Source organism: Larimichthys crocea, chromosome XVII (genome assembly GCF_000972845.2).
Source record: "Larimichthys crocea isolate SSNF chromosome XVII, L_crocea_2.0, whole genome shotgun sequence".
Lineage (NCBI taxonomy): Eukaryota > Metazoa > Chordata > Actinopteri > Sciaenidae > Larimichthys > Larimichthys crocea.
The window spans coordinates 15,754,609-15,768,079 of NC_040027.1; the positions used below are offsets into that span (position 1 = coordinate 15,754,609).

At 41.5% G+C, this 13,471-nt stretch overlaps 1 protein-coding gene across 1 annotated transcript; it reads left to right on the plus strand.

Moving 5' to 3' along the window:
• Positions 1 to 50: 50 nt before the first annotated feature.
• Positions 51 to 10,149, plus strand: hapln4 (hyaluronan and proteoglycan link protein 4). The gene is made up of 7 exons (XM_027289899.1): positions 51 to 312; positions 1,730 to 1,847; positions 4,901 to 5,090; positions 5,716 to 5,888; positions 6,060 to 6,175; positions 6,577 to 6,763; positions 8,889 to 10,149. The coding sequence occupies exons 1-7, from the start codon at positions 310 to 312 to the stop codon at positions 9,278 to 9,280; spliced, it is 1,179 nt and encodes a 392-aa protein (XP_027145700.1). The 5' UTR covers positions 51 to 309; the 3' UTR covers positions 9,281 to 10,149.
• The last annotated feature ends 3,322 nt before the right edge of the window (positions 10,150 to 13,471 follow it).

A 13,471-nucleotide genomic window follows, 5' to 3' on the forward strand; every position in this document is an offset into this window, starting at 1 on the left:
GGCTTCAATAATGCACATTCACACACATGAAATCATTGCCGTGACTGACTCCTTCTCCACACACAGTCTGCACAATCACCACAACACCAGTGTGGTGTGCTGCGTCATCCGAGGACTGCGGGACCCACAAACACCGGTGGTTCCCCCTGCAGTGCGAGAGATCAGCGATGGGACTGGAAACACAGAGAGAGAGGGAGGGAGAGAGGCGAGTGGTGCTGCTGCAGAACAACATTCAGCCTGGGCTGAGGAGTTACACGGCACACAGCGGCACATCTGCTTCATCCAGGCATTAATCCTGTTGTGATAGCCATGGTAAGTTCACTTCTGTGCTCCATTAGTACGTGGCTCTGCTCTGCAGTTCTCTGTGCTGCAATGAGGACTGCAGGGATGTTCATTGGACTAACCTTGAGAAAAGAAATGATTGCAGCAGTGCTGTTTATAGTGTGCAATGTGCATGTAAAGTGGTTGGTTTACTGACTCTGCTTCACTGGGGCCTGTTCAGATGTTATGTACTGCAGCAGTGCTGCTGCGTAGGAAGCGATTATTCACAGGTGACACTGACAATGCAGACCTCTAGCAGTGCACACAGACGGCAGCATACATGCTTGCTCCTGGATTCGGTTGTTATCATCATATTATGTTATCCAGCAAAAAACACCAACCTACGTATAGCTGAGAATGTGCGGTTGCAGAATATGCCTTGCAATCCATCATAGATTTACGCAGCAACACTGGGGGTGTCACATGCTGGGTCAAAATACACACAAGACTGCAAGTGTAGCGTTCTGAGGAGCCATTCATCCATAACCTAGAGAGGGAGCTTGTAAAGATAATGAGCACTTGACCAGAATAAGCAGCAATACCTTCCAGGAGGAAATGTGTTTTTCAGCAAGGTGATCAGTCATTGTTTACTGCCAGGGGAGATTGTTCACATACCCTGATGAGAGTTTAAAAATATGTTGCAGTCTCTTTTTGCTTTTATTTATGTATGTCTTATATATGCACAGCAAGCACAACAGACACCAATTTCCCCAGTAATTGTGATGTTTTTGTCTGCATATATTCCTTTGTTTACTATTACTAGCCCCTACTGAGCCAAGCCTGTTTCCCCTCACAACTTTTTCAAATATTTCGTTTTTCCTTCAACTGGCACCTGGCAGTAAAGATAAAAAAAAAGAAAAAAAAAGTCCTTAACAAGCCTTAAGCCTTGACTATTCTATGAGAACTATCTCCTCTTTTCATACCGTAACTGTGAACGACACAGCTGCCACTTTAAAACTGCTGCATGTAACAGGCTGCTGCTGCTGCTTGAAAGCGGGACTCTCACACCGAACACAGTCAACTCAAGCCAACCTTATTTTCTTGTTTTGAGAAAGCTGAAGTGATCAATTATGCTGCTACTTTCTGTATTTGTTCACGGAGCAACCAAACTACCAGAAATTCAAAACGCAAAAAATAGTCCTCTGGTGGGATTTCACCATAAACAAAGGTGGACAGATGTGGATTTTGCTCACATTACCTGGGATATATCATGTGTGGTTATGTATGTACAGTAAACCCATTGAGTTGTTGTTTCTCGCTGAGGCGAATACCAGGACATTGAAGACAAAAGGTATCTTTGGGACCCTCCACCTTTGTATTTTTAGGTCTTGACTGCACCACCGTCTTGTTTCTCCATTTTCAGTAAACCCATGATAACCACAGTTCTCATCTGTTACCCTTCCTGCAGTTCTCGAAGCAGCCACGGCCTCTGGCCTTTGTGGTTTTCATCCTGACTTATGCCCTCTCAGTGACCTCCCTGCCTGCTGACATAGAGAAGGGAAGGAGAAAGGTGGTGCACGTGCTCGGTAAGGACTTTTTTTTTTTTTTTTTGTCTCAACAGCTCAGAGCAAAGTCAGGAACTATTCATTCTGCACTGTAAAGCCGTTACACCATGTTCTAGAAAACATCTCAGCGGAGGTCACTTTAGATTTATATAGATGACACATTTGAAACTGGGAAAAATGCTCCTGTTAACCGAGGGCTGAGAGATCCAAAGACAAAATACAGTGACTCAGCCTTCAATGTTACTCAATGCAATCGTAATTCACAGTAAGAATCCACTGAAGGATTTTGAAGCAGTACTCAGGAATATGCACTGAAACTCACACAGTGTTCCTGAGGCCAATGTATCTCTAGAATATTAACACATTATCAGAGTTAATATCCCATCTAGCTCTACTATCAAGTGTTCCCTAGAGGATAGATCAATTCACATTTTACTCACTAAGAAAACTGATGCCATCAGAGATTAAACTAATTGACAGCATGAGGGATATCCATAATACAGAGCATTAATAAAGATACAGTTCTTCCGCTACTAGAAGATATTCTGACTGAAGACCTCTTCTCAGTCTATATATGCTTCATTGGTAAATCTTCATAAACATGTTCCAGATTAAACAAAGTAACCGTACCCATCAGATAACCATGCTGCCATGTTGCAGTGGCATCAAAACTATATTCTCAAAGTATAAAGTTGGATAGCGTCTCAAAAATGTCTGCATGGTGACAAAATAACTACACAACAAACATAGCCTCAGAATAGAAATTAGAAAGTCACAATAGAGAGTTAGCAAACAGACACACAATGATCATCCCATTACAGTCAGGACCACATGATGAGTCACCTTTTGGCTCCGTCCACCGACACCTGACAGAAATATCTGGGCTTTTTAGTGTCACAGTTGTTAAGCAGAGTAACGGGAGACGCAAGGGATTGTACCTAAACGGAGACAGCACAAGGAAGATCTTGTGTAAACCAAATGATTTAATGACACAAAAGACTTACAGGGTGGTGAGGAAGGCTTGGAGGCCATCCAAACAAGGAAATAAATTTAACTGGGAGCAGGCAGAAAATCAGAAGTCCAAAATGGCAGACAAGGTTAAAGAAAATGGCACAAAAATACAAAAATACCTGGAAAATAGAGCATGAGGAACAGCAGAAATACTTAAAGGTGCAGTGTGTAAGATTCATGCTTGTGTAGCCACCTGAAAATAAGAATATTATTCTCTTTTATTACTTTAAAATCAGCCTTTTATATCTATAGTGGGAGCGGGTCCTCCTTCATGGAGGGTGCCATGATGAAACACTGCGTTTCTACAGTAGCCCAGAACAGACAAAGTAAATACTGGCTCTAGACAACGCCTTCCAAGTGTTTTTTCTCCTGCAATGCAGCAATTGCACCATTAGATGCAACTAAATTCTACACACACTGGACCTTTAATGAATATATAATGAAGATGAACTGACTCTGAGGCAAGGGAGCACAAAGACTAAATACTTTAGTGAGGATAACAAGACACAGGTAAAAGTGTTCAGGGAGAAGTATTTGCGAGAAGATGGGAGAATTACAAAATAAAACAGGAAGCATTAAACATAAAACCTCAAACTATAACATTTAAAAGTTTGCCATTTCTAGTTGGACTTTGTAATTAGTCTCTCGGCTCAGAAGTTATTGTAATTAACAGCTCCGTGCTGCTTCTAAGCTGCCAGTTTAACCACGACAGTGTAATGCAATAGAAGTGCACATTATCCCAACTGCCTCCACGCAGACAGTCAGAATAACCAGTAGTCGTGCAGTGACAAGATGCGGTGCCTCCCGATCTGCTGGCAGTAGTTGTTAACTTCCTTCCCACTGCCAGAGATATCTGTAAAACTGCTGTCTCCTTAATGAAATGGTAACACGGAGCTGTTTGTCCTAACATCTGTCTGTTGCAACATAGTCGTCAGTGCTGGGAAATAATGTGCTTAAAGTTTTGATTAAACACCACTTGATGCTTTCATGTCTGCTGGTGATAAACAACTTTGCAGAGCGAGGTATAAGCGGTGACAGGACTAATTGCTGGCTGGCGTAGATAATTGTAGGTGCCTTTATCTGGTCACCACATAGCAGAAAACCTCTTGCAGCCACTCATTAAATGTTTTTAAATGTTTACGCCACACTTGTTGTGTGTGTGTGTGTGTGTGTGTGTGTAGTCTTTGGCTGCCTAGACACATACACAAATAGTGTCTGAGCGAATGTCTGCCAGAAATGCAAACTAGGTCTTGTGATTGCCCATTTGGAAGAAAAGGCCTGTGGTTACCATTAGTCTTGGGTCATTTTGGTGAACGGTTCTCAGCAGAGGTTGAGGTTAAAATTTGGAGTGGGTAATCTGATGACAGATCTGGGCAGAGGAATGAGAAAGCTGCACACTGGACACTCTGACCAAAAAATAATAAATGAAAAGCTCTCTGCTATTGATATGCTGGATGTCGAGGCACTAATGTGACAGCTCAAGTAAACAGCACACTCTATATTAGCTGAGGTTGATTCAATTTCGTGGATGTCTCGCTGCAGTATCCCTCACAAAGAGTATTAGATTGAATTTTGCAGTTGGAATAAGAAGTATTGGAAGTGTCAGGAGTGATTGCAAACAACATTACACACCTCAACATTAAGGTCTTGATTGCACAGTGGAGAATCCACCACTTTATTGTTACTTAACCTTAAGTTAACCAAGACATTTTGCATTGTCACATCAGGAAATACACAAGTGGACTTACCATAACAGTAACAACAGCTCAGTTCCCAGTAACAGTGACAGTAAACCATTAGAGACAATAGCAGGACCTCCCTTTAGTGGAAGGAAACAATCATTAATACACCTCTGAGTTTCCTCCTACTTCTTTTGTACAACCCGTTCATTCAAGATACAGATTCCTGGCCAAGAGAGTTTTGTAACAACCATAAAAGTTATAAACATTAATCAAACCCATAAAAGTGGCGAGAAAGCATGCAATAAAATGTTATTACAATTATGACTCCCCAAGTAAAGTATTTTGATAACCCGGCCTTCCCTCTCCTCTTTCCTCCCACAGAGGATGACACCGGAGCGGTGATAGTGCAGACAGCTCCTGGAAAAGTGGTGACACATCGCGGTGGCTCCATCACTCTGCCCTGCAGATACCACCACGAGCCGGAGAACACCGATCCTGCTCGCATTCGGATCAAATGGACCAAAGTGACCGACGCGCTGCAGTTTGAGGATGTCTTTGTGGCGCTTGGAAGGTTGAACGCATTGTTTCTATTTCCCAGTTGTTGGGCCAACAGATGTTGATTTGATTGATTTTATTTCACTGACATACACTATAGAAGTTTAGCACATGTTTACTAAGGCTCGGGAACAGTGCCATGCCTCAACCACACCCCTAATCACTTGTTAAGCCTACTTATAGCCAGTCAACCCATCCTGTCCTGTTTCTTTCAGTTTTCCACTGACTCATTATTCTTTCTACCCATCCCTATTCACATCCTTTCATTCTCCCTTCTTCCCTTGTATCCTTTTTTATTCAGTTCAGCTCTTTCATCTCTCTTTTTTCCAGGTACTGTATGATGCATGTAATAGGCTTGGATGGCTCTTCATCCCTGGCCTTCAACATATCTGTCCCAGACTGACCTCCATGTCAGCCCCTAACTCCTATCCATTTATCCACCCTCAACATCCAATATTTCCTCATTAAACCTTTAAAATCACAGTGTTGGCGTGGTCTTTGCTAATGAGCCCACTCAGATATCATAAAAAATACATAGCTCTTTTCAGTAGGTTATAAATTAACTATATCAAAGCATTAATCAGTTATTTTGCTCTTTTTTAGGGAAAAAAAACTTTAAAATTTCTGTCAAATCTCTTCAGGCAGCAGCGTGTGTTTGGATCGTACAAAGGGCGGGTGTTTCTGGAGCAGGCAGGACCAGGTGACGCCTCAGTGATCATCCAAAATGTCACACTGGAGGACTACGGACGCTATGAGTGTGAAGTCACTAATGACATGGAGGACGATACAGGATTTGTCAACCTCGACCTAGAAGGTCAGGAATTAAAGATTCAACTGGTAGAGATTAAGATGAAGCTTTGACATTTCTAATGCTCTTTTGTCTTTTGTACAAAGCATTGGTGAGACAGATAGACCAGTTCACATGAGATTAAAGTGAATTTTACAGCTTCATATTCAACAGCTGGTCTGTTTCTGTCACCTATAGGTGTGGTGTTTCCCTACTACCCCCGTGAGGGGCGCTATAAGCTCAACTACCACGAGGCGGAGGACGCTTGCAAACAGCAGGATGCCATTCTGGCCTCCCACGCTCAACTGCACAAGGTAAGTTTATGCATTTCCTGTTGCTCAGATGTTTGTAATGTTCAAGGCAGATTAAGAAAGACTAGGGTAGAAGTCACAGATCACTACCAAGGATTCACAAGAGGTATGTAGATCACGTCTTCCAGAGCACATTCATTCATTTATAGGCCACTCTTTGAGGTGGAACAATACACTTACTGGCTACATCCCTCAGTCTTAAACTGTTTTACTGTTAAGAATATGTGTAAAATCAGAGTAGAAATGTTACCGCAGGTCCATCCTCTTATTTAAAAAAAAGCCATATGCATGAGTCGAGTAAAAGTAATGGAGTTATGTCAGAAGAGATAACAGAATTTGTTCCTCTTAATAGCATATTTAATCATCCAGGGCGCCTCACTAACCTACATTATCTCTCTCCACAGGCCTGGCTGGAAGGGCTGGACTGGTGTAATGCAGGATGGCTGGAGGATGGCTCAGTTCAGTATCCTATCTCTCATCCCAGAGATCAATGCGGCCGCAAGGACACCCCTGCTGGTGTTCGTAACTATGGCTACAGGCACAAGGAGGACGAGCGCTATGACGGTTTCTGCTTCACTTCCAAGCTCAACGGTGAGAAACTCAGAGGGACGTTGAGAAGGTTGGCACTTTGTAGTCCATCTACATGGTCCTACAACTAGATACAAACATCTAATTGAGTATCCAGTATCTGTGGCTCATCACAGGATGAGAACAAGACACTAGAGGAGATAGATTATCGTGGTATTGTATATAAAAAGGGATATATCATGAGTGTTGGACCATAGGGGAAATAGGCCCATGCTTCGGATCTATGCTTGTGATCTTGCAGGCCTAAGGCCATTGGATTTAGATCAGGCTGTGTTAATACAGGACCAGTGTGTCTTCTGGGTGCCAAGCATTGCCTTTCATCTTCCAGTTCTTTGATTTACATTACATTCCCACAGAGAGTCCACTAAGGTCTCCATCACACACATGCTCCACCTCCAGGTTCACAAGTTCAAACATGGGAAAGTAATTTTTTCTATCTGCAGTTCAGCATCTGTTTATGAACACTGATTATTAAAAGAACAGTTTGTTATTACTACTGTCTGTTAAATATGAAGCTACATCCAGGAGCTGGTTATCTTAACAGCAGGTGTATATTGAGTGTGGCTATCTGGTTATACAGTTGTTATTTTCTTTTATGTTAACTGTTGTGAAAAATATACATTATTGATTGAAATCCACATGATTTCATCTAATTCATTAATCTAAATCGTTATTATTACCTAAGCCAATTATGCATACAGTACTCATTACTCAAAGCAGATTATGCATATGAGACTCACAGTGGGGATGCCCCGTGTTTTTGACACCTACAGCAACACCTGTTATATTCAACATATGAGATGATATTTGGATTTGATTTGATCTGATTTTTGATTTGATATTTTAAAGATACATCCCGCTCTATTTAGCTGTGTGATGAGAAGGTGTACAGGCTGGTGGGATTGACAGTAGATACTGGGATACATCAGTGTTAATTTGTACTCTTTTGTACAGATAAATAAATGAGACATAACATATTATTTAGTAAGCTTCAGAGATGGTGTTGCTCCCCTCCAGTCTTTATGCTAAAATAAGACAGCAAGCTTCACATTTGGTATTGATCATCTCATCAAACTCTTAAAAAAGAAAGTGAATAAGCACATTCCCTTTAAACTGCTCCTTTAAAACATTGATCATAATAGTGTAATATATAGCGAACCTTTGGGAATTTTAAAGATTTCAGGTTGGAAAAACAGGACTTCAGGCCTGAAGGTGCCTCTTAGAAGTTTGAAAGAGGATTAAAAAGTTATCTCTAAAAACTTAATAGATTTTTTTTATCTAGATACAAGACAGTGCTCTTCATTTGAATCATAAACCATTTTTAGATAGTCACACGGGGGTGAAGTGAGAAAAAGGTAGCATGACAGAAACCTTAAATGATTGCTCATGGCTTCCCCTGTGTGTTAATTATTGTGGACGCTCTGTTGTGGGCAGGAGGTTTCAGCAGTGGTCGTGACCGATTCTGTTCCTCAGTCCAGCTGGAAGATATTTACTGAGAGTTCTCCGGGGAAATATGAGACCATATTCTGCCTCTCTAACAGCCAGCAGTCACATAAACAAGCATAAAATCAATAGCTGAGCCAAGTGCAAAGCTGAGGTTGCAGACATGATTTTCATGAGATCAGTTGTTGTTTGAAGAAACCACCACCAACCACCTCTTTACTCTTGGTTATGGGAGGTTCTTCCTTTGCCCCTTTCTTAGGAGAAACTATCATGTGATTCACTTCAAACAATTCAGCCAATCAGCATACCAATTTCATTCAATACTGCTACGTGAAAAGTGTCCTCGGAGGTGAGATGAAAGCAAAAGTCGAAGCGTTTAAAAAGAGTAATTTTGAGTTAGAGTGTTTTCCGCTGACAGAATATTGCCTTTCGATTTTGAGCGGCTGCCCAGACGGTTGTTGGAATGATTTGACATTCTGAACACAATCCGAGATGCCAGGAAAACTGAGAATATCTACCCTCAGGGCTCAGCTTGTCTCTGGGGCTTCGCTCTCTCATCCACCTCCCTTTTTTTTTAATTCTTTTTGCTTCTCTGAACAATGCATTTGCTCTGTTTTCCTTCACCTTTTCACATGTTCTTACAACAAAAGGTCCTCTCATCTCCTCTCCCTCTATATTCCCTTAGGCAAAGTTTATTTCCTCAAACGCTTTAAGAAGGTGAACTATGCGGAGGCGACCAAGGCTTGCATTCGAGATGGCTCACTGGTGGCCAAAGTGGGTCAGCTGTACGCAGCATGGAAGTTTCAACTTCTGGACCGCTGTGAAGCCGGCTGGCTGGAGGATGGCAGCATCCGTTACCCCATAGTCAACCCCCGCTCTCGTTGTGGTGGATCCCAGCCAGGTGTCCGACACCTGGGCTTCCCTGATAAAAAATTCCGGCTGTATGGGGTCTACTGTTTCCGTAAGAACAAGGATGAAACAGCAGGTGGTACCGAAACGACAAAAAGCCTTTCAAATAGTTTGACAAGGAGGAATAGCAGTAACAGCATCCCCGTGAATGCCACAAGAGTGATTTAAAGTGGAAAGGCTGAGAGCAATTTTAGATTTGACTACAACAAGTGTCGTCTAGCAGCCAAACTCCATTCATCGCTTTTAAAGTAAAACACTCAGAGACAAGATGTACTCATTTGCAGATTTGCCAGAGAGAGAAGAAGTGAGGCTGTGTAAAACTGAGGGTGACATCTTTATTATGGTGACTTTCCTTTCGTCTCCAGTCAGTCAATCATCTTAAAGAGTGTGTATGTTAGCACATCTGTCACTGTATAAGTGTAAGATTAAAAAAAGCAGCTTGATCATCGCTCAGCCGCACATCTCAGATCAGAGAGTTCTGCATATGAATGTTTACTTGTGTTGTGTATGTGTGAATCATATTTTGGCCCCTTGCTGTGGCTCCTGAGCTCTGAGCTCCAGTCTGAGCCATAATCTCAGCGCCAGGATGAACACGTTTATTATTAAGAGAGATGGGATGATGTGCCTGACTGTATGGAAAAAAATCCAAGATGCCCTGTAAGACTGTAACTGCCTGTATCCGGGTGTCATGCTTGGTTAGCAACCCTTTAGCACAATGTGAGACATTCTTTTCATTACATGGCGATCTCATCATCAGAGCTGAACAGTCCAAGTAGTAAATATTGCACTGCCTCTAAAATATTTGCACTTTAAATACATAGGGCTTTATTTGACGATAGCAACTTAGCTTATAAGCAAGCATGTATTGCTTGGCTGAGAGTAGTTGCTGAGGCTGAACAAGCAGACATACAAAGCTACAATAATTGCTATTTCTTCTCATACTGCACTTCTAAGCTACACGGGCCTCTAATGCACTATAAATGTTACATGCAGTGACCTTTACTACAGAGTATGTTTGCAACTACAGAATGGATGAATGTGCTGGAAAAAAATAAAAGTCTTGAAATAGTTGATTTGAACAACATGTGTGCAGTGTTTTTTTTAATATATATATGTATATCAAAAGATCTACAGATGGATGACAAATTAAAAGAAAAAAAACCCTGATTACATGAGTGGAGAAATATAACTAATGTGCTTTTATTTAAAGCACAGTTCACACGGCCACACGTCACCATCTGGAGCAATTTAAAGTTAAGATTCTAGATAGTAAAGATCAGGAGATCAACCCACTGATGCTGAGTTTAATGCACAACCCACTCCTACCTAATGAGGCACCCCGTGTATCATCCTCCAGTGTTTATGCAGAGGATATACATTGAAACAAGAGTCTACATCAGGAATACTCAACTTGCTTTGCCTGGGGGCCACTTTTACATAGTTTTAGAAGGCTGGAGGTGAAGTTAATAACTAAATATCAATAATATTTACTGGATAAAATGAATATCTGGATCATTGATGTGACAGAATAAGACAACGTAATCTTTTCTTTTGTTGAGGTGCTAACATTTGCAAATTAGCACCTAACACAAAGAACAGCTGAGGCTGAATGCATTATTTTCACCACGCTCAGAAATTCATCATTTGGGGACCATGAATGTCCCCAAAATCCCATGGCAATCCATCCAGTAGTTTCAGTCTGGATCAAAATGTTGGGCCTACAGACAGACATTGCCATCTATGAAGCCAAACTGCTAGTGTCACACACAAAATAACATTTCATCAACTGAGACTCAAAGCTTTGTGACACTTATATTAACAGTTGTATTTAAATTGTGTGAGTAGAAATCAGAGTTGGTCAGTGATGAATGTTGCAGTCTGGAGTTTATGTGCGTCGCTCAGTGTTCGAGTGTTTGCCAGTAAGATAAACTGCTGAGCAGTGAACCTAACTCTCTGAGTGGGAGCATATTGGTGTCGCGCCAACACACCAGAACAAACCGTGTCATCGTCATAGCAACTGCCGACTGCGTAATTAAAGTCAAGTCCATTGCGCGTCCAACATCACAAAATAATTGCTGCGAGTGACAAATTCGAGCTCTAAAAAAAAAAACAACTTCAAGCTGCATGTTGACAGCTCTGTGATTTTCCAAAGGGAAAGAGAGGCTCTAAAATGACCCCACTGATCAAAGTTGATGATTTTAATGATTCGCTGAGTACTCTCACAGCCCCATTAGTCTGTGCTACTGTGTGAATTTAGAGTCACATCCACTAAATTAATAAGCACAAGTCCTGCTTGATGCACTTCGACATTTATAATTCATGGAGGATTATGTATTGCACATTTCAGTACTGAAGCAATTTAGATGATTTTTATGTGCTCAGGATTGTGATGGTAACCCATTTGAAATCCACTTTGCATGGTATTTAGTGGCTAACTCCATCTTATGTAAGAGCGAGGTCATCATAAATAGCAGCCACTACTTCAGAATTTGACTGCCAGCGGCATGGCAAGCAGAAGTGACAGATCTGTATGGAGTATTCTTTTGTAATAGTAGCTACATATTGGACCCAAAAAAAAAAAAAACCACTAGATATTGCACAGATGGTGAGATAAACAGACTAGTCAGCAGAAAATCTTTGTGAGGCGGAACATTAGAGAGTTACTGGCCTTGATTACAGCTTCTTCACATTCACTTTATTCAGCGACAAGAGAAACATTCGATGTTAGGACAGGCAGGTAGAAAGACAGAGGCACTGCTGACAAGTGATCGAGCCCTTTAAACTAGATTGCTCAGAAGATGACAGGGCTGTCTTCTTTTCATCAGGCCTCCTCATCGTCTTTTCTTTCAAGCATGAAATGAAATTAGATGACCCTTATAACAAAGGGTACCGTCACACAGTAAACACAAAGAGATGGGATTGAGCTGGCTTTCACGGGGCGCTCATTTATCAGTTTATCAGCAGGTCAGGACCACAGAAGAGGCCGGAGAGAGGAGGATGGTTAAGTCACAAAAAAGTGACAGGAGAAGTAAAATGATAGGATAAATAAATCGTAGTCAGATATATTAAAACACATGATCAGGCAGACTGACCTCTCCCCGATTCTCTCACCTGTTTTCACGAATGACACCTTTGCCATCCTCAAGGACGTTATTACAGGAGATAATTTGACTCATAACAGGAAAACTGTGTTCCAGGTGTTATACTGTACCATAAATCATGAACTGATAGTGAGCACAAGGACATAGATTGAAACTGAGATCATGGACACTTAATCAATGTCTTTTTGTGTCATCGCTGTCAGCGGCAGTGTCACACAGCTGTCAATCCTCACATCAATAAAATGAGCACCATCGTCAGCGACAACTCTGACTTTGGTCACAGACTTTGTTCTCCTCTCCCATAGGAGGCGCTACAGGAGTCCATGATCAGCATGTGCAGGAGCAGCTTCTTCCCCCTCAAATGTTGCCTTGCTGAACCTCTGAACCTCGGTCACCTACCCACACATATTTATACTACTGTTTGTATATGATCCATAGTGCATCAGGGATGTCACTGTTACCAAAAATCAAGTTTGAACTAATTTCAATGAACTCAAATGCCACCTCTCGCCCAAATAATCTCAAAACACAGCACGACTGCATGATGCCAAACAGTAAAACACACATTCACTCTTACCGCACCGATGGGCAGCATATCCACATATCCTTGCAAATAAATCTTTCTCTCTTTACGAGCTTCTGGCAAGGGTTGTACACTCAACGTTGCTCCACTTGTCTTGGTGCCTCCACAGGTGAGTCTGCAGATTTGTCGTCATTGTAGAGTAAGACAGCTGCTATCTACAAAGTCAACAAACAGCTCTGTTAGGTCCTTTGCTTTTTATCGACGGTGTAGAACCCAAAATACTTTGTTGTCGTGATCAGGATGGCTTTGCTGGATAGTTTCCTCCATTTTTTCATTGCAAACAACATAACATTAGTAGCTTAGTTTACTGAAAGGTCAATAGGGCATGCAGTAGGTCGAGCTGATAGTGGAGCACCCTCTACAGGATCACATGGCAAACTACTTCAAACTGTCATGCAGGTCATTCCTGTTTGAATATTAACCATGTTTGGACGCATGTTCATATTTCAAATAAAAAGTGACAGCCTTATAGTGTATGCATGATATTCATACCATAGCTCCAGCTGTTTATTCTGTATATAATGTATAAAGGGTAAATTTAATGCACTATGTTGTATTCAGAGAATGATTTCAATCATCAGTCATTGTTTGTTTGTGAAATTTTTAGTGTGACAGGAGACCCAAATCCAACTTTGCAACACGCCAAGTGTATTTTGTCACATATTAGATTTACTG